The following is a 21,131-nucleotide window of genomic DNA, read 5'->3' on the forward strand; positions in this document are numbered from 1 at the left end:
AAAAAAAAAAAAAGGCCTGGCAAGGGGCCAATGTTTGAGGTGCAGAAGGGCAACTTTCTTTTTAAACTTAATTTATGTATCTTATGTATGGATGTCTTGTCTGTGTGTATGTCTATGCAACACACACATGCCTAGTGCCAAGAGGTCAGAAAGAGGCACTGGATCACCAGGGACTGCAGTTACAGAGAGCGGCCAGACACTGTATGGATGCTGGGAACTGACCCTGGGTCTTCAAGAGGAGCAAACAGTGCCTCGACTATGGAGTCATCTCTACAGCCTGGACATTCATCTGTCCCCAAAGCAAGTAAGGACAGAGCCAGGGTCTGCAGACAGCAGCCCAAGCCCTGTGCACACACTCAGCCTCGCCTTCTCCACCTCTAGAAGCCAAGGCCTCAGCGTCCGTGACTCCTTACCGAATGATGGTTGGACAGCGGCAGGCCTTTCTCCACACTAGGGGGCACGTCATACACATCCAGCAATGGGTCTCGGCCATTGGGGCCTTTGACTGCCATAGGGGGGGTGTCATATACCTGGAGGGCACAAAAGAAGGCACAGTGACACACTGTCAGGGACACCTGGTCTACCCCAGAAACCTAGAGGCCTACCTTAGCTGCCTAGGCTACGGCTGCTGTGCTATGCAGGCCTTGGCTAGGCTGAGAAAATGTAGCTCCCAGAGCAAGGCCCAGCCCCGCCCTCTCCCATGCCTCTGACCCCAACGCTTACCTCCTGGCCATACTGATTGGGAAGCAGTCCTCGAACAGGGGGCACGTCATAGATGTCCTGGGGACCTGGGGCTAGCAGGTGACGCGGGGTGTCGTACTCGTCCTCGTCCACACAGCCCTGTCCCACTCGCGTAGGAACCACCACCTAGGAACAAACGGCCGTTGGACCACTGGCCTAGGATCCACTCACAGGCCCTCAGGAGATCCCCTGAGGTGGTCACGCGGCTCTGCGAGGCTGGGCTTTGAGGCCCTGCATCTCATTCCCTGGGTGCTCCTTTCTGCTTTGTGAAATAATTATGAGACCCCTAGGTTTTGCTTAGAGCTCCCTGGTTCTGGGCCATAAAACAGGAAGTCTCTACAGTTGGCTAACCCAGTAGATTCCACAGAATAGGGCGCAAGTACGGTTACACAGTCGACAAGATGGAACAGGAAGGGTACAAAGGCCTGGCTCCAGAGGCAATGCCAGCAGGCAGGGGCAGCCTGCACTGGAGTCCTGAGCACAGCAGGACCCATGTCAGGCCTCCTGTGTCATACCTGTTGGTACGTACGACCTGTTAGCTGCCCTGCCCCAGAAAGTTCTGCTCACCAAGAGAATGACCTAATCACCATTACCTAGACTCTGGAGGCAAAGAACGCTGCCTGCAGTTGCAGCAAGCAGCCTTCCCTTGCTCACAGCATACTTAGTGGGACTCTTGAGCACAATGACCTCAGGGCTAACAGATACAGGGCTAGAATATAAGGTCAGCTACATGGCAAAGGGAGTCTAAGTGGGACCACAACCCTATGCTTTCTGTACCCACACCCACGGCTGCCTTGCCCACCTGAAAGGGTAAGCCCTCAGTGGGAATCACTGGTCAGAGAGAGCCAGCCGCTTCCTCCCCAGGGCCTTGACCCTCGGATCCATGGCAAAGCTACGGCTCTGTATGGAGAGGAAGCAGGCTCAGGAGGTACACTCTGGGATGCTCAGGCACTAACCCCAGACCGTGCTGCCCCGACAGCAGCATTCAGCCTGGTAGGGTGGAAGTGGGCCAGGCAGCCTCCCCTCCACAAGATTCTCCAGGCAAGCTCAGGGTAACCTCCCCCACGGGGCTCCCTGCTCAGCCTTCTCCACAGAAAGGCCTTTTGTTTTCTAATCAAAGGGGATGTCTGGGACAGGGCTGACTCAGGGCCTCCACACACACCCTGCGCCTCCTTCAGGCTCAACATCCTAGGAGTTGCTTCAGCAGGCACACTAGTGCCATCTCCCCGATCCCAGCCCCCACACGGCACAGGGGCACTCAGCAGACCCAGACCGGACACCACCTCCCAGGCAGCACATCTGAGCTAGGCAGTTGACATTCAGGCCAGCTGGGCTTCTTTCTGGGCTCCCCCTGGGAGACAGCCTGGCAGGCTGATGTGTGTGTGTGCCACTGTAGCAGCTTCAGGGTCTCCTCTGTGGGGTGTCCCCAGCCACCAATAACAGGGCCTGGGGGCGGAGTTGCAGCTGCCTCCCAAGTCTCATCTCCCTGCTCAGGCCCCAGCCTTGAGTCCCCTCCAGGGTTATTTTTAGATGTTGGAACCTGCCCATGGCATAGCAGACTGGAGCTGGAGGGACGTGGCAGGTTAGAGAAGCCTGTGGCAAGGCCTGAGGCTTCTCTAGGCCCAAAACATCCTAGGTGGGAATTCAAACCCCAAAGGGGCAGACAGTGAACCTCTCAGAGGCAAGCCAGGAGCACCCCTACCTTGCCAGTAGCCATCGGGTCTTGTATAGTCAGGGCTGCAAGCACAGGCCAGAGAATCTCACCCCAGCCCCCAGTGGTTAGTCTAACGTCAAAGGGAGCTCCTATTCCTACACCTGAGTCAGGTGACAGCAGCTATGTTGGCTAGCAAACGTTTTTCTGTTAGGAATTTTCTGTTAGCAAATGTTTCTCTATTGCTCAATAGAGAAAAGCAGGGAAAAAGAGAAGCTCATTAGGGAAATGGACTCATCAGAGAGCTACTGAGCCCTGCTAATCACAGGCTTCACTGCTCTCTCTGCACCTGATGCCCCATTAGCAGGCCCTGGAGGGAGGACAGAGACGCAGGCACGCATGTTAGGCGGGGCTGGAGAGAGTTGTTTTTCTTTCTAGCCTATACCTCCCCACAAGTCTGAAGGAAAAGGGAGACTGAACCCAGAAACAGTCCAGCTTGTTGATTCTAAATGGGGGTGAAGCCCTGACTCTACAGGGACCGAGGCAGGAGTCAAGCAGGGAACAAAGACAAGAGGGGTCTCTCTCGGCTGCTCACTCTGGGTCGGGCCCCACCCCTCCAGACAGTCTGGCTGCTGATCTTTCCCACTGCAAAATGGACATTTCCCGAGCCCGAGCCAGCTGCTGGCTTGGTTGCTCACAGTTGCTTATCCCTCCTCTGGGAATGGAGTGCCACAGGGACATCACGGAGCCTGACCTCTGCTGACCAGGAGGTGCCGCTTCCCAGACAGATGCACACCTTACTTTACTTGTGTTTCTCTCTCCTGGCAAGCCCTAGTTCGTGACCCAGGAATGCTCTTTCAAAAGTGGCCTTGCAGACAGATGCCTTCCCTACATGTTTAGGCTCTGTCCCTCAGCCTTTGGCAGAGGCCCCTGGGGACTCTGGACCTCGCTTCCTCCACCTACACAGCAGATGGCCACTCTTCCAGGGACAAGCTCTCCTGGGTCCATCCTTATCACTTACTCCTACAGGTAACACACGCTATGGCACTGTCCCCTCAGTGCCTGGAATAGGGGTCAAGTTTCACAGACACCAGAGGGCCAGAGATTTTTGAAAGTAAGACCTGAAGATGTAGGCACAAACGTGTACATTAGGTGTGTGCCACCATGCTCTTTGTAATAAAATCAAGCTGCATGATTTACAAAGAGAAAGAAAAAAAAAAAAATGAAAAGAAGCCAGGTGGTGGCGGCTCACTCCTTTAGTCCCAGCACTCAGGAGGCAGAGACAGGTGGATCTCTGTGAATTTGAGGACAGCCTGGTCTACAGAGTAAGTTCCAGGACAGCCAGGGCTACAGTGAAACCCACCCTGTCTTGAAAAACCAAATGAAGCAAAGAAAGTCTATATACATATCTGTAAAAGACAGACAAAGAAGATGGTAGACGAAATGTGCTAACATTTCTCAGTGATTATCCCGAGCAGGGCTCTCTCTGGACTCTCTCATACACCGTGCACTCTCTATGGCAAAGAAGCATTTCTTTCACATTCATAAAATAAAAGCAGACGCTATGGCTGCTCGCCCGGGAACGACAAAGTTTCTCTTCTAAGGCTATAGGTCGGATCAGAGTCTCAGGAACACCAAAGGCAGGCAGGACACAGCCGGTGAGCCTCCGGGTGAGTGAGGGCAGGCTTCCTACTCTAGCCCAGATGAACAGCTGACCCAAGCTTTACTGCAAGAGCAGGAGGTGAGGAACTGACTGGGAACGAGCGTGATGGGTGTGCACGTGCCCTCATGTGTGGGGAGTGAGTGTGGAGGGGATGAACCTTGGCCTGTTTCAAGGCTCACTGGACACAGGCTACTCCGCCCCTTCCCCTCGTCCCCATGGGCAGGGCCTTTGATGGTAGGATTCTATGACCTGCTTTTCTTTCTTCTTCTTTTTTTAAAAAAAGATTTATTTATTACTATAAATAAGTATACTGTTGCTGTCCTCAGACACACCAGAAGAGGGCGTCAGATCTCATTACGGGTGGTTGTGAGCTTCCATGTGGTTTTTTCTTTTTCTTTTTCTTTTTTTTGAGACAGGGTTTCTCTGTGTAGCCCTGACTATCCTAGAATTTACTCTGTAGACCAGGCTAGCCTTGAACTCAGAGATCTGCCTGCCTCTGCCTCCCAAGTGCTGGGATTAAAGGCATGCGCCACCATGTGGTTGCTGGGATTTGAACTCAGGACCTTCAGAAGAGCAGTCAGTGCTCTCCTCTGCCATCTCACCAGCCACTATTACCTGCTTTTCTTTGGTTAAGTGGCTAAAGAGGCAGGTTGTACAATAAGTGGGGTCCAGTGACTTAGGGATGGCTGGTGGTCAGACCTGTAACTAGGGTTCAAGAAATCTCATCCTCTGTAGGCCTGCTCAGGCCAGCTCGATGCCAAGCTCCTTTGTGGGCAGGCAGGGGGCGACACTACCTGCTTTCTAGCTGGTATCACTTAGGGTTACACCTTGGCCCTCGGTGGCTTTGAAGACAAAGGCTCAATGCCATAATTGAGCATGCAGGAGGCCAATGTCTTACCAGACAGAGGTGGCTCTGGACTAGACATCATCAGAACATGAACCTGCCTTAGCTGAGCTTGTGCTGCTGTGCCCACCACAGTCGGCTGCCTCTACCAGGGGCATGATCCTCGGTTCTCAGGAAGTCCCTTTAAGTGACATACACCTGACAAGGTTCACACCTCCTCTCCCAGGCAGCTGGGTGGGACAAAAGTAACTGAGTGACATAACTACCCTCCAAGACAGCTCCTTAGGAAATGGGCAGTCTCTCTGGTCCCAGCCTGCTGCCTCCTGGTGCAATTTCCAAGAGGAGATGCTTTGCTCTTCCAGTTCTCCCTCTGTGCTGTCACACTAAGCCTTTTCCTGGCCCATACACAGGTTTCATGCTCACACCATATTTCCACTCACGCCAGAGTAAACTGACCTCAACGTGAGCTGTGCAGGCTCCTCCTCCCTGAGCTCCTCCCCTTCAGGTTCGGCTATCAGGCCCTGAGAGAGATTGTCTTGGTTGGTGGCTCTGGCCTTTCCTGCTTGCTTGGAACACAGGGTACTTCTTCACACCTCTAGACCTGTCACAGGCTTGTAGCCTGTGGCCTAACCTTCTCCATCTCAGGGCAGCCTACTGAAGACATCCTCCTCATCTATGGCCACCTTGGTGTCCCTACTCACCCACCCGAATCAGATAAATGGAGACATTTGTCCAGATACCTCCCTCCTGGACCTCAGACCAATACATAATGATACAGGAGTGTGGGCACTGTGGTGGGCCAGGTCCCTAGGCTGACCCCAGGGGGTTTCAGCTGTGCCAAGTTGGCCTTACCTTTGCTGATGGCTTTGTTCCCTCCCAGCTGCGCGTGTCCAGAGATGGAGGGACTTGGTAGATGTCATTCCCTATGCCAGCCGAAGGTGGCACCTGGTAAATGTCCTGGGCTGGACTTCCAGGCCCTGGGGGCACCTGGTAAAGGTCTGTGGCTGGGCTGGGAAATGAGTGATGAGGTGTTTGCTTTGAGAATGTGGGTGTCTGTTTGGCTGGGGGTGACTGGAACTGTGGATTGGGTCCAGGGGCTTGGTAGAGACCTTGCTGAGTCTTGCTGGGAGTGGGTACCAGGTACACATTGTCAGGCTGGGACTGGTATGCAGTGGGGAGCATGGGACTGTACTGGGAAGCTGGAGGTACCAGAGCATGAACACCCTGGGGGAGGCTGGGCTGGGGCTGGGGCTGGGGTGGGGTGGCAGGTGGGCCTGGTCCAGGTCCTGCTGGCTTCTTGTCATACATGCCAACCAGAATCTTGAGGCGGTTCCCAGGCACAATGCCCTGGCGCCCATGCAGTGAGCAGAGCCACCAGCCATCAAGGCCCTGAGTGTCCCGCTCAAGCACTGTCATGATGTCACCCTTTCGGAAGGAGAGCTCATCCGGGGATTCAGCTACGTTGTCATAGAGGGCTTTGGCCAGCACGTTCTGGGGAGAGAAGACACAAGTGGTCATGGAGGTAGGAGGAGGCCACAGGTCTCACCAGCTCCGCCCACTCCAGTGTCAGCAGGCACCAGTTTTGACTTTCAAAGGGGACTTGGTCACATCTGGCAATAGCAGGGGACCTTTGCCCTGTCCATCAGGAGCAAAGTGGAGTTGACCCCAGTGCAGCTGAGCTGGGACCCCTCCAACTCGCAAAGGCAGCACCTACCATCAGCACTCCAGAGATGGCCTCTATGTTACTAAGAATCATCCCTGGAGAGGTGGCTTAGCAGTTAAAAGGGAGCTTCCTGCTATGGCACAGGAGCTGACTTTGGTCTCCAGCATTAATAGTGGATGGTTCACAACCCAGGTCCATGGGACCCAACACACTCTTCTGGACGCTGTAGACACCTGCACTCACGCATATATGCAGACACATCATACACACCTCACATTTTTTAAATAAAATAAAATCTTTAAAATATTCCTGAGGTCTGAAGTCATGTGACAGTCTATACCAGACAGGTTCAGACTATGGCAATTCAGGCTCTAGGTTACTAATGAACACAGGTCAGTCTCTCTCTCTCTCTCTCTCTCTCTCTCTCTCCTTTTGTTTTTCAAGACAGGGTTTCTTTGTATAGCTTTGGCTGTCCTAGAACTTGCTCTGTAGACCAGGCTGGCCTCAAATTCAAATTCACAGAGATCCGCCTGCCTCTGCCTCCGGAGTGCTGGGATTAAAGATGTGCGCCACCACTGCCCAGCAACCAGAGTTTCTAGAGCCAAGGTTCAGACCCTTGTGTCCAGGGTACTGCAATTCTTCCAGAGGAAGAAAATGATGGGTGGGGGAGGAATATACACATCTCAGGAAACAAATGGTCATCGTCTGCAGACCATGTAATCATCTTCATAAAAGAATCAGGAATTGATGGAAATGTCACAGCATGCACAGAACAACAGACCTTGCACAAGACTGCAGAGGACAAAATGTTTTTTGTTTTTTGTTTTTTTTTTCAAGACAGGGTTTCTCTGTATAGCCCTGGCTGTCCTGGAACTCACTCTGTAGACCAGGCTGGCCTCGAACTCAGAAATCCACCTGCCTCTGCCTCCCGAGTGCTGGGATTAAAGGCGTGCGCCACCACGCCCGGCTACAAAATGTTTTTACTTCAGTAAAAACTTGAGCAAAAGGAAAACCCACACCAAGCTCCCGGTGGGGTGACCCACCTCTGTAATGTGAGGTCAGTGTCTTACTTTCTCTCAGGACAGCCACCTGCCCATCACTCATGGTTCCACTTTCCATGGCTTTAGTTACCTATGATCAACCATGGCACAAAACTATTAAATTAAAAAATTCCAGAAAGAACAGGCAAATCTAAGAAGCATAATGAAAGCTCTTGCTACTCCACTCCACCACCAGGGACCAGTGCATCTATCCTGCATATGCTTCTTGCTTGCCAGTGACTTGGTAGCGATCTGGGGCATCAGACCTATTCAGCTACTATAGGGCTTACTATGTTCAAGAATGTTGCTAAAGCACACAAGCAGCAACTCTTCAAGACAGGGTTTCTCTGTATAGCCCTGGCTGTCCTGGAACTCACTTTGTAGACCAGGCTGGCCTCTAACTCAGAAATCTGCCTGCCTCTGCCTCCCAAGTGCTGGGATTAAAGGCATGTGCCACCACGCCCGACAGCAACTCTTGTATAATTCAAATTTGCTTAAGAGAAGCTATGAAGGTACTTCTGTTAAGTAAAAAGGTTAAAGTTACTAATTTACAGTTTTGGAGGGACCAATCACTTAACTTTTATAATAATATATTACAATTGTTCTGTTATTATTATTATTAATCTCTTACCAAAATTAAACTATTATAGACAAAAGCCAGCATGCCTTTAATCCCAGTACCTGGAGGAGGGCAGAGGCAGGTAGATCTCTGTGAGTCTGAGGTCAGCCTGGTCTACATAGTGAGTTCCAGGCCAACCAGGGATACGTGGTTGTCTCAGACACAAACAAACAAACAAACAAACAGAAAAACCTATTACTGACAAACACCTACTGAAAAAAATATAATATACAGAATGCTTAATACTAATCTGAGGTTTTGGGGCATTCTTTGGGAAAGGTCTTGAAATGTACCCAAGACTGAAAGGGGAATAATGTGAACTCAGATAATTTAATAGGGCATCATAATAATTCATCACGAATTATTATGCCAGAGGGTTTTTTAATTTTATTTTTGAGGAATTCTTTTAGAATGAAATGGAGGAATAGAGGTCAATACATGAACAAGCCACTTCTAAAATGCACAGGCATTCTTTCTAGCCGTGAGGACAACTCTAAGCAGGGATGGGGCAGGACAAGGGCCAGGAAGCATGGGAAGGGCTAAGAGTCTACAGTAGGTGAATATAGGAAACTCACTGTAGGAAGGCAGCCAGTATGGACCTGACCTGGCACCACACACTACCAATCAGAAATCAAATACAAAAAGCCTAGTGTTGGGCAAAACAAGTCAGTAAGAATTTGGAGGAGTTCATACAATCAAAAAGGAAAAGACAAGACCAACAGAAAACCTATACAGAGAGGTCATCTAAGGGAAATCAAATGATCAAGACCTGCTGATGGATGCTCAGTACCATCAAGTACAGACAGAGGGGTCAGGCCACAAGGGCCTTCGGGGGTTTATGGTGTTTAAGGAAGTGGTGCAGGCAGGAGTGAGAATTCACTTGGGAGCAATGAGGAGGTATAGGTGAGGTGGGTCGGCTCTTCCCTCCTGAGTTATAGTCACGATTATCCAGGAGCAGATCCCAGACATATTACTACTGTGAGTGCTTCTGGGGCTTGAGGAAGATGCAACAGGAAAAACAGAGGCATTAGGCAAAAGAAGAGCAGCATCTCCCATCCCCACCCCCACCCTGCCCAACACACACCTTTACTGGTGCTCCTGTCAGCTGTCCCAGATGCTATAAGAAATGGGTACTAATGGCCTTTCTATAATGGAGAGATACTCCCAGAGCACACTTCATGTGGCCCAGGAGCCAAGTAGCCTGTGCTGGGGCTGTGTGACTTGAAGCAGGAGAACAGGATGGTAGGCAGGGCAGAGGACATAGAACCGAGTGGGAAGCTCCAAGACGGCCACTGTGACCTGAGCAGCCCTGCTCTTACTGCCTCCTTCCCAGAGCGGGCCTTAGACATGGCAGAGGGCAGGAGGAAGGCAGGAATCTGGTCTGGGTGTGGCTAGGACACCTGTCCTCCTAGAGTGTCAGAAGACTGTCCATCTCAGCAAGGCTGACTGAGACCTCACTGGGCACTCAAGAAGGTCAGATGCACCCCTCTGGCCTCCAGGTGAACATTAATTATGGGTGAGCTACCAGGTCCCTCCTAAGTCTCCTGGATCTGAAGACACAACTTAGAATGGGACCTGGGCTCTGGCTACCTGTTGCATGGCCTTGGCTACTTAGACTCATGAAGTAAAACAATCCCCTGGCCAGGCTGGTGGTACACAACCTACAATCATGCCAAAGCTAAACCACCAAACAACAAAACCCACCAGCATCCTACAGACCCCAGTTCCTTCATGGAATCAATTAGGAGCTGGAATTCCAGGCAGCAGGAACAGCCACATCACTGGGATAAAAATACAAAGTGGGAGTCCAGGCTCTAAAGCAGAAGAGGCCCAGAGGGTTACCTCTCAGTCCTGCCACACTGACGGGTCAGGAGCACTGGATGGAAGACTGCCCCAGGAGTCACCAGCTGGGAGCTATTTCTCCAGGACAGCTTGGAGTCTCCAGTCCCAGAAAAGGCAGGGGCAGAACAAGTCCCAAGGGAAGAGCCAAGCAAACAGGCAGGCAGGCAACCTAGAGAGGGCAGAGCCTCTGAAACTGCCATAGCCCCTCTAGTCTGGTCGCACCAGTTACAGAAGAGTTACAGTGCACTAAATAAGCTGGGCATAGAGTATTCCAGGACTTCCAGCATTCAGGAAGCAGAGGCAGGAAGACTCGATTAGGTTACTTTAGTCTATAGTGATATCCCCAACCCCCAAAAAAACTCCTCCTTTATAAAACATCATTTGAAACTTTAAAATGAGGTGTCAGAATACCACTTTAATACTCAAGACAATAAGGGTGGATATTCTCTCTTCTTATTTATAGAATTTTCCAACTTGTATTTGATAAGTATTCCTTACTTTGAAGTTGAAAATATGTTTGAGGGGGAATTAATCAAAATTAAATATGTATAAAAGTATCATTAAAAACTATTATTCTAAATATAATTTTTTTAAAGGAAAGGAAAAATATACTTATCCAGAAAAAAGAAAATAGTGGACCACCTCCCAGGTTCTGGGTCAGGCTGGACCAGAGGCAGACAGGCAGCTAGTCTGTTCAGAGGCCAGAGCTCTGACGAGCAGGCCTGGGTGGGAACTACCTTACAGCCCACCAGGCTCAGAGGCCCCAACTCCAAGCTGCAGACAAGAAAAAACAATTTCCCAAATATGGTCTGCAGCCTGCCTCTGGGAATCACCAGGCCCACCCTCCCTCAGTGACCCCAGAACACCAAGCTGCCTGGCTGGGTCCCCCTGGCCCCAGCCCTGGTGACCACAGGAAGTGCCAGCAGAGTGAGTCACAGGGAAATTCCCTCCAGCCAAGTCAAAGGCGGGTGGAAGTGTAGACAGAAGGGCCCCACTACTGAGTCCCCTCACCTTTATGACTGCTGCCCAGGCTCATCAAGAGGCCCCACTGGGTGGGTCTGGGAGCACCAGCAGAGAGTGAAAGCATGAAGACTACAAGGGTCTGCTAAGGAAAGGGTTCAGTGACAAACCATCCAAGACAGAAACTGCCCAGCCTAGGGGAGCCACTTGGGCTTCCAGCTTCCCAGAGCTGCTCGCCCTACCTACAGCACAAGCTCACAGGATGCCTGCCAAGTACGCCTTGGCCAAGTAGGGTTGTAACTAACTGTACAGTCAAAGGCAGCTGGAGCCAGAGAAGCACCTCATGGACTGGGCACGTGGCATCAAGAGCCTGGCACCAGGGGCTCCTCTGCCTGTGTCAGCTGGTGTGCTCTGGCCCAGAGCCCTTGCAGCAGCCTCTCTCCTGCCCAGCCCAAGTCCTAAGCACTGCCAGTGCCCGACCTATCAACTTCTTTAGCTGGCCAAGCAAAGGGCTTTCAGCCTCTCTGCCTCCCTGGTTAGCTACTATTCAAGGCCACGTTGTTCCTTCCCTCTTCCCGTTACAGGCCAACAGTGACAACAGCTCAGCCCCAGAACAGGTCTAGCTCTCACTCCCACTGCTCTGTGACCTTGGGTAAATCCCTTCTCCCCTAAACAACCAGACTGTTGAAGCTAAGATGACAGAAGATTGTCCTTTTGTTTAACAACATTACCCTGGTTCCTGCTCTTGCCGAACTCCTAGCAGTGGTTCTCAGCCTGGCTCATAACCCCTTTGGGGCGTTGCTTATCAGGAGCCTATGGACTAGATACATTACAATACATAACATACACAGCAGTAGCAAAATGACAGCTATGAAGTAGCAACAAACTAACTTTATGGTTGGGGAGTTACCATACCATGAGGAACTGTGCTAAAGGGGTCGTAGCATTAGGAAAGTTGAGAGCCACTGTCCTAAAGCCAGTGTCACCTATACTCCTGAGGCCAGGTCAGCACAAAGCTTACCACTGCAGCAGGGCAGAAAGACATCCAGCCATAATTTGCCATGTCTAGGACTGTAGCTCAGTGCTTAGCTTATGTGAAGCTCATGAAATTGATAATTTCCCAAGATGGGGGGAAAGTGGGTGCCAGAAATGATGAAGGACAAGACCTTTGCTTGTTTGTGACTTTCCAAGGAAGTAATACTGTAGCTGACTTAACTGGCTAAGCAAACACACAGAGACTTCTGTGACTCCAGAATGACAGGTAAGCAGGGGCTGATTGCTCTAGGATGCCACAGATTATCTATCCCTCTATCATCCCAGGGCCAATAAATGCCATCCAAATAGTGGCTCTCCACAGCCAAATAAGCCCGGATAGGTAAAAGTCCACCACAGCCAAGCATTCCTGCTGAGGACTGCTTTCAGGCCCTAGCAGTCTGCCATGGGACTCTGTATTTGGAAGATCACAGGGTTTCAGTGTCATGACTGAAGCTGGAAAAGTAGTCAGCCCCTAAGCCCAGCTTCCCAGTCTCTGTCAGCTGGACGGTTGTATGGCCTATGATATGCTATATATGTTATGTTCCAAACCCACAATGGGTACAACTGGGACTCTAAGGGATGCAGAGCCAGGTTACACTGATCTGTCTAGATCAGAGGTTCTCAATCTGTGAGCTGCAAACCCTTTGTCAAACTTCTATTTCCAAAAAATATTTACCTTATGATTTATAACAATAGCAAATTGTTTAGGGGGTCACCATGACATGATGAAACTGTATTAAAATGTCACAGCATTAGGAAGGTTGATGTTGCAGTCACATACACAACACCGTGAAGGCTGCTGCCTAACTTGCCAATCTCTGGCCACCTCACTCTGGGAATCTTCTGTTGCATCCTTCGTCTATAGGACCCAGTCAGACATCACCCCTCTCCTCCTTCAGGAAGGCCAATGTCCATCTTAAGACGCCCACTTCCCTCACATACCCACATTTCTTGTTCCCGATTCTTGTTCCTAACACAAGCACGGGAGGCACAAGTCTGTCTTCAGCAGGACCCTGGGCGCTAGAGCATAGAGGTGCCACAGCACGTGCCTGCCGAGTGAGCAGAGCCAAGAGAAGCCCTTAGCCTGATGCCAGTGCTCCCCATCCACACACATCCTTGTACATGGGAGTCAAGAGAGCAGCCCCACAGTCACTGTCTGGTTGCAAATGACTCTCACTGCATTGGGGCCTGAGAAAGCTTCAGACCCAGCCGGATTCCAGCTAACCTTGCAATGCAGAGGAGTGGAGGGCAAGGATGGCTTCTCAGCTTCAGCTGCCTTGGGGGAGTCCTCAGTGCTGTGGGAGTTCCCAAACCTGACAGCACGGCAGGGTGCAAGCTGGTGGCTTGGAGTACTGAGTAAAGACACTACAGTTTCCTCTCCCCAGAGCCTTCAAGCAGTGCCAGCCTGAGCCCACTAACCAGAGGACCCTCTGAAGGTATGCCTAGTTCCACAAGTGGTTCATACTTATTTATACAGCAAATCATGTTCTCAGTGGCCCTAATCCAGCTGAAGGTGGGAAGCAGGGGAATCAGAAAAGGAATTGGGCAACATGACATCACTGACAGGTTTCTAAGGACAAGAACAGTGAATTTATCCTAGGCCATAGGCCAGGCTCCTTCCTCCCATGATCATATCACTAAATCTTCAGAACAACCCAGGACAATCAGAATTGTGTCTATCTTGCCCAAAGGAAAGAGCAAGTTCAGAATGGGTATAACTGTCTTACCCAGGTTCACAGAGACAAGACAGGTTTACAGAGGTAGGTCTAGGGCTCTGAGATACAAGTGGAATTGGAGATTTTTGGGGGAAATGTTGAGCTTTACAGAATCCAGAGCGTTAGTGGCACAAGCCTTTCCTACCCTGCCTAGTCCCACCCCCAATGCATACACACTCACAGGCACCCACCCCAAGTACAGAGCCTCACACACAGCAGGCACTAAAGAAACACTGGTTCCCTTCATACTCAGAACCACTGCAAATGTGAGCCAAGTTTATTTCTGGGATATTCTGTTTGCTTGTCCCAAAGAGCCCTGGTCTCGGTGGTGGCCAATGGATATAGGCCCAGTGACTGTGTGCCCAACTGGCAATCACATTCACCATTCCTCTTCACTCATGCTCAGGCATCCACCTGGAGCAACATGCAGCCAGAAACCCACTGACTAGAGACCTGGCAGCCCTCCTTGCCCCGACCCAGTGTCCATCGCAGCCCTGAGAGACACTTCTTCCCGCCCTTCCTTCCCTGTCCTGTTATCTGGGGTGGAATTCTAAGACAAACGAGGTCTGGCAGCATCCTGCCCTAGCATTCCCATGGACAACTGAGCAGCCAGTTCATGTCCCTGATATGCTGATAAGGAACAGGAGTGTGAGAGTTGGTGCTCAAAATGGCCTGTGCACCAGCCCCACATTCCAGAGCCAGCTCAAAGGAGTCTCAATTCCAGCTCTGCCTTCCTCAGGAGAGCATGTGCCAGGACACAGGCAGGAAGGCATGCCTAACAGGTGGCTCCCTGCTCAATGTCTGACAGTCCACAGCCAGGGCAAAGGTCTGGAAAAGGAAGCAGTGAAAACCCACCTGCACTGGGGTGGCCACTGCCAGAGATTCACCCTCACACACAGATGCTGACCTTGGCTCTAGTAGCAATAGCAAATGACTGTGTCTAAACCCAGTTATGGACCGGAAGCAGGTTCCTGCTGCAACTCCTGCCACAGTGTCAGATACTGCCTTGGGGAGTCTGGGCAGAGGTGAAGTGGCATAAGGAATCCTCCTGCTGAAGGATATGGTTTCTGCAAGCCCCATCACACCACGAAGGGTAGGATATCCACTGCTTCCTTCCCTGACCCTAGGATTCTAATGGAGGATTGGTCAAACTATCAGTGGGTGGGCTCTAGTCCACTTTTGTGATCTGCAAAAAAGCCTTAGCAAAGCTCAGTATAAGACTGACCCTGACCCTTCACTGTAAGGACAACATGGGGCCCAGAACAAGGGCAATCCCTAGCCCTGACTCTGTCATCATGGCTGGATCCAGAGATCAAAGCAAAGGGACAGTAAGATCTTAAGTTTATTCACCTTCAGGCCTTAAGGCCCCTGGAGCTTCAGCACTCTACATCCTGAACTGTACATAATAGCCTTCAGCAGCTCCTAATGCAGTTCATTTATACGAGTACCTCCTAATGCAGCTAGCCCCACGTAGGGACAGGGGACAGTATCACAGAAACTGTCCATCTCCAGCACACAAAGCTTATCCCCTCCTCTCTACCTCTCCTACAAGGACTGACCTTGTGTCTCACCTAGAGGTAAGAGGGTTTCACCAAGAAAAACATGGAGCCCTGACTCTCCCTAGAGTTCAGAGGACCAGACAAGAGTGCACAGGCTCATTGTCTGGGTCTGAGAGCACCCCTCTACCCAGTGCATCTGCTGGAAAATGATCACCATGCACTCCCCGCTCCCCAGTATCAAGTCTGGCTAACTCGACCTCTTTCCAAAGGCCTCCCAGACTGAAAAGGTTAGGTTAGAGGGTGGGCAGAGGATAAAGCTGTCCAGACATGGGGAAATTTTGTGTTGGAGCCTCCTAAAAGGATGGGTGCTAGCAGAGAGCCACAGTAGAGTCTGACAGCTCAAGGCTTGTTCCCTCAGCCCAGGCAAGGAGCAGGGAGCCCAAATGGTACAGTACACAGACACATTGCTCCTGCTTTCTGCCTCAGTTTCCACACTTAAAACCTTACAACCAGGATGGGGAGCAGCACCAGCCTCAAGGGTCAGACCCAGGGAGATCACACTGCATTCACTCTCCTGCTCAAACACAACCACCAAAGGCCAGAAGCTCCATTCTTCCTCCTCCGAGCAAAGGTGACTTTACAGGCACAACCTAGGGCTGCCTTACCCTGCTGTCTCCACCCAGTTTCCAATGGGTTCCTTCCTCGCTCAGGGCAAAGGGGAGGCGAGTACTAGTGCCAGGAGGGTGTGCCGGCAGTTACTTCCCAAGGGCTCCCTTCCCTAAGGCACCACCTGGCTTCAGGCTCCGGATCCTCTAGGCATTCACACCTGCTATTCTGGCCCGTCAGCCCAAGCCGGTCACCATCCAACTCTCCACCCGGAGAAAGGAGGGCGTGTCCCCTGGCCCAAGACAATCGGAAACTTTCTTACTTAGCAAGGAACAGACACATGGTCCTTTTGTATAGGTGACCAAATTCACAGCAAACCTAGTTCGGGTGTGCCTCTCAGCCTAGACCTTTCTACAATCCAGAGTCTTGAAAATAAGCTGCCGCCTTCACTGCGATTCTCAACTCCCCAAATCCTCCCAGGTTCTGACCTATCGCGGCTCGCTGCCGGTTTGCAATCCTCAGCAAATCTCGGTTTTCCAGTCCCTCTGCGTACCGCCTCGGGCAACCCGGCCGGCCGGTGGTCCGGCTGCCCGAGGACGTCAGGCCCCAAGGGCTGCGAGGGCGTCACGCTAGCTCCGTGGGTTGCGGGAATCGAAAGGCGGACCGAGGGAGGGACCCGTTTACGCGCCGAGCTGCTCGGTAATTCTGCAGCCGGCGGGACGCTCGGGGCCCACAGGAATCGTCCTCCTCCCCGCCCGGCCGCCCGGCCTGGCGGCCACACTCACCAGGTACTTCATGGTGCTCCCCGGCCAGAGGCCGCGCCGCCCGCGTACCGCCCGCAGCCCGCCGCCCGCGCCTCACGTCTCAGCCGCCGCCTCGGCCGCCCGCAGCCGGTCCACTTCGCTCCGCCCGCCCGGCTCCCGGCATGCCCAGCCGCGCTACCATTGGCCGCCGTGGTCCACCATGCAAATGAGCCGCCGAGGTGGGCGTGTCGAGCTGGCTACTGCCCGTGGTGGACATCCCCGCCGCTCAGGGCTGCTGGCCCTGCTAGCGAAGGTCCTTAGAAGACGCCACCCAGCCCCATGGTGCAGCCCCTCCGTCCCCTCCAGATGCTGGTCTTTTGCCTTCCTTACACATCAACACTGGAGTATTCACGCGTGTTCGCCGCATACGATTCAGATCTGAATTCCTACGCAAAATGGGGGAGGGGGGAGAGGAGTACGCCCCAAAAGCAATTACTGAAAACAATAATTGTCTAAGACTATTGTAGACAGGCCTTACTGTGTAAGGATCTCAGGAACCCAGAGAGATGGTTTATGTCTAAGATTGCAGTAATAGGGAGGCAAAGGCAGGAAGCCAGCTTGGGTAAGACAGTCAGGGTAAGATCCTGTCTCAAAATGAAACAGACCCCAGGGTTGGCCAGCTAAACCCAGGGTTGGCCAGCTAAAGTCTGACTTGCTGCTTTTCACTGGCAGCACCAACTCCTACCACTTTGTATTCCTCGGCTTTTGGGGATCCCAGCTGATCCCCTGAAGCCCAGGGATGTGAAGCTGGGACTAACTATGTCCACTCCACATATGCCTCTGGGCACCAAGCAGGGCACCAGAGGCTTGCCAATTCCTGCACCAGTTCTCCACTGAAGTGAATCCAAGATCTGGAAGAAGGCTGCCCATGTTCGGGTCACAGTCATGCCCTAGGAGCACCCCTCCACCTTTCCTGAGTCAGTCCTGTCCAGACATAAAACTCGTGCCCAGCAGCAATCTTCCTGAAACCTGCTCCAGCTTGTCTGTTTCAGCACCGTCCAAATGCGCTGAGACTGAGAAGGAAAAAGCACTCGGGACAGCAGTGGACAGGACCTCAGCTCACCTCAGGGCTTGCTCCTTGCTAGGCTGCGGTTCAGTAATGTCAATCCAAACAGCAAAATGTGCATGCCAGAGTCTCTGAGCACAGACTGCCGGAAAAACAGGGATGAAACTTATTTCGGAGCATGCAGGACCCTCACTGCACACTGTCCATCCGTCAGCTGCTGATGGAAGGAAGCAGTGAGCCAGACCACACTTCATTTCAGCAGAGCTCTGAAGACCAGTGGCTAACACACACATGCTCAAGGCCAACCTCTACTTGACAGGCACTGGGCAGCCTTTTGCCCAGAGCTCCTTCATCAGGAGCTGGGCTACAGCAGACCAGAAAGCGCTCACAAGTCTGTGAACACCTGGTTAAACCAGATTCCTGGGTCTTAACCCACCTGCATTTCCCTGGGGCTTCTGGCTCACAAACCACTGGCCAGAGCTCACAGTATGGGGGTTGTGGGGAAGCAAGGAGAACTGACTCAGTGTCCTGTAACAGCACCTGGAACATTCCTGCTGGTCACCATGCACTACCCCCATCTCTCTCTCTCCTACATGCCCCCCTCCATCCAGCTACTCAATGGCCCTAAGCCAGTGGGAACGAACATGCCTAAGCATTTGTCCCACTGTGTTGGGGTTGAAGGGTCCATAACACGTCACTGAGTCTCTCTACTTTGGAGGGGAGGAGCAGGACCCAGAGACCCAGGAGGTCTCTGCAGGATGGATAGGAACACAAAAGACTAGGCTCTAAGCCTCTATTCCACCCCTGGCCAAGGGAAGGCACCACAGAGAGGCAGTGACTAGCTAGGATCTTGGGAAAGGAAGAGCCTCTCTCAGAGGAGGGCTGGGGGTGAGTGTGGAGGTGGGGGAAGGGAACTGGGCTCAGGCTCAGGCATTTCAAAAATTTGCTCCTTTTCCACTTAACTCCCCCCAAGCCTGTGAACCTTGGAATGGCATTTCCGCTTTGGAAACAAGACCCCAGGATTGACACCCCACTGCGCTAGGGGAGTACCCCTTCCCAAGCTATTGGGGAGGAAGCACCCATTAGGGTGGTTATGACAAAGGGCTGACAGAGATGCTACACACACACACACACACACACACACACACACACACACACACACACGGTGGTCTGTGCTGGCCTGGACACATGTGCTCAGTGATGCAGTCCTCCCTCCCACACACCGACCCAACCTCCATGATGTCGAGGGACTCATGCCCACAGTAGTTTTACAATACACTTTCCTGCTGGCCTCATTACAGTGATGAGACTGACACAGTCCAGGAGCCCTTGTCTCGTTCCACACAATCTGTGCCCAGGAGGGACAGACCTGACACCCAGAGGAGGATGGTGGAGATACTGCACCTTAACCCGCACTGACTTCTCTTCAGTGGAAAGGGAACTTAGGGACAAGGACACTCCAAAGCTAAAGACCTCCGCCACACTCAAACTGACTCCAGAGGGACAAGGGTCTGAGACCCAAGAAACCACCTCTCTTCCATCTCCCCAACAAAAATCAACAACAACAACAACAACAACAACAACAACAACAAGCCTTCACCCAGCACTAGAGTCTGCGTTCTTCTGAAGTTGAGCTTCATCGATGTGTGTAAAATAGGGTGGAACCTAAGTGCTTACTCTTTTGGGAAGAGCTGGCCTGAGAACCGGCCGAGTTTCAAAAATATTGGAAGGTCAAGTCACCCATAATCATGCCTGAACACACACAGGCACACACAGAGGCAGCATGTGCGGACATAAGCACACACTGGGACAAGCTCACATAAGTACAGGTGCAGCATACGCAGACAGAGCGGAGCATGCACAGGTGTATACGCAGAGGAGGAGCTTAAAGACGGTGGTGCTGGAGCAAGACTGCACAGGCTTGGCCAGACAACAGTTCCCACCCTCCAGGACAGGTGACAGTCATCCCAGGAGTGGCCTGGAGTCTCTTTACCAGGTTAAAGATGAGCTTACAGGCTGCAGAGGGCTATCTCTGTCCTCGGAAGGGGCGTTTGCACAGTAAACATGGAAGACCACTCTCCTGCCTATTGCTGTTTATCCTGGACCCCTCTGAGGGGAGGAGGGTTGGAGCCCTCTGGCCTTCCGGGCCTCAGAAGCAGTGCGGGGCCCCACAGAGGAGCCATCACTGCTAATGCCCTGTAACTCCCACTGTAGCACTTACAACAGCAGAAGGGGGAAGGCAGAGTGGAAATGTCCGACTCTAGCGGAATGGCTGGACGAAGCAGCCCCTCCAAGAAGACCACACAGAGGACCACTTCCAAAGAGCGAATTACACAGAGGGACTTCGGTATGACTAAGAAGAGTGAACAGAGCAGGCCTCGACTGACCAGCACAAGGTAAACGCACAGCCTCTCCCTCCTGAAGCTTGAGCTGGACAGGTCAGCTGATGGCCAGCTCTGGGAGTGGTGGTGGGAAAGGATTTCCTGAGACCGGAGGTAAGCGGCGCAAGCCCCGGGGACAGGAAGACGTGTTGTCCCTAAATGGCCACAGGGGCTGTTCTTTCCTTCTGACAGGACTACTCACAGGGTCAAGCTCAAAACCTGGGCAGGCTACAGAGACCTAGGTAGGACACAGCCTATCACATCAGTCAAGCCTCACCACTCTGGGGACCAGGAGAGGGAAATGCCACCTCCCAGAGGCTCGGAGGGCAGTGGCTTCGCAAGCTCACACAGGAAGTGGCAGGAGAGCTTACATCTGTAACTGCCCATTCAGCATTCTAGCATATCCCTAAAGCACCCCAGGTGACACCCCCCCACACACACACACAGCAGAGCACACACTCTTAGGAGTTGCTAGCCATAAAGAGCTTGCCGGTACTCTAAGGCTGGAATGGGCAATGAGAGCATTCACTCTTCATTACAGTGGGGACTCTGTAGAAAGGTGGGCAGGGCCTACAGCCTGGAGCCAGATTCTTCCTGGTTAGGTCCCCATGTCATCCTTTGGGCAAGTCCCTAGGGACCTGGATGGATACAGAGGTAGGATGGGAGGCAATGCTACCTGTTGTGGAGGGACAGAGCCCAGGGGTGAGAAGGGGCTAAACTGACAGGCCTCCCAGGAAGCCAGGCACCCATTCTCTGCCCCTCCCTCCCCCTTCAGGAGTGGTCCTGGGACAAAGTGGAGGGGGTGGGGGTGGATAGGGCACCCCTCCTTTCACATTTTCCTGCAGCAGGGGCACCATCAGGGATGTGCTCATTTCAGACAGGCCTTCCCTCCATCAGAGGCCTCACTGTGTGCTGGCAGACAAGAGCAGGCTAGACCTGAGTACCACTGCTTCATGTGTGGGCCTTGTATGTCTCCCCTTGAAGCTGCTTCTGGGAGCTGGCTCGTCCCCTCAGCATTAGGGGGGAGTCAGAGTAGTAAAAGAAACCTGTCAAGGAAGAGAAG

At 52.3% G+C, this 21,131-nt stretch overlaps 1 protein-coding gene across 2 annotated transcripts in view; it reads right to left on the reverse strand.

Annotated features, from left to right (window-relative positions):
* The window catches only part of Bcar1 (BCAR1 scaffold protein, Cas family member), a 33,541-nt gene that overhangs the window by 4,665 nt on the left and 7,745 nt on the right, over positions 1–21,131 (reverse strand). The window contains exons 1-4 of one of the 2 annotated variants that reach the window (XM_021220370.1): positions 16,664–16,775; positions 5,752–6,390; positions 724–867; positions 414–530 (exon numbers count right to left, since the gene is read on the reverse strand). In XM_021220370.1, the coding sequence (XP_021076029.1) occupies positions 414–530; positions 724–867; positions 5,752–6,390; positions 16,664–16,675 (912 nt within the window). In that variant the 5' untranslated portion in view covers positions 16,676–16,775. Of the gene's footprint in view, positions 1–413; positions 531–723; positions 868–5,751; positions 6,391–16,663; positions 16,776–21,131 lie in introns of those variants that run through there. The other variant, XM_021220369.1, reaches the window with a different exon arrangement.

Source organism: Mus pahari, chromosome 20 (genome assembly GCF_900095145.1).
Source record: "Mus pahari chromosome 20, PAHARI_EIJ_v1.1, whole genome shotgun sequence".
Classification (NCBI taxonomy): domain Eukaryota; kingdom Metazoa; phylum Chordata; class Mammalia; order Rodentia; family Muridae; genus Mus; species Mus pahari.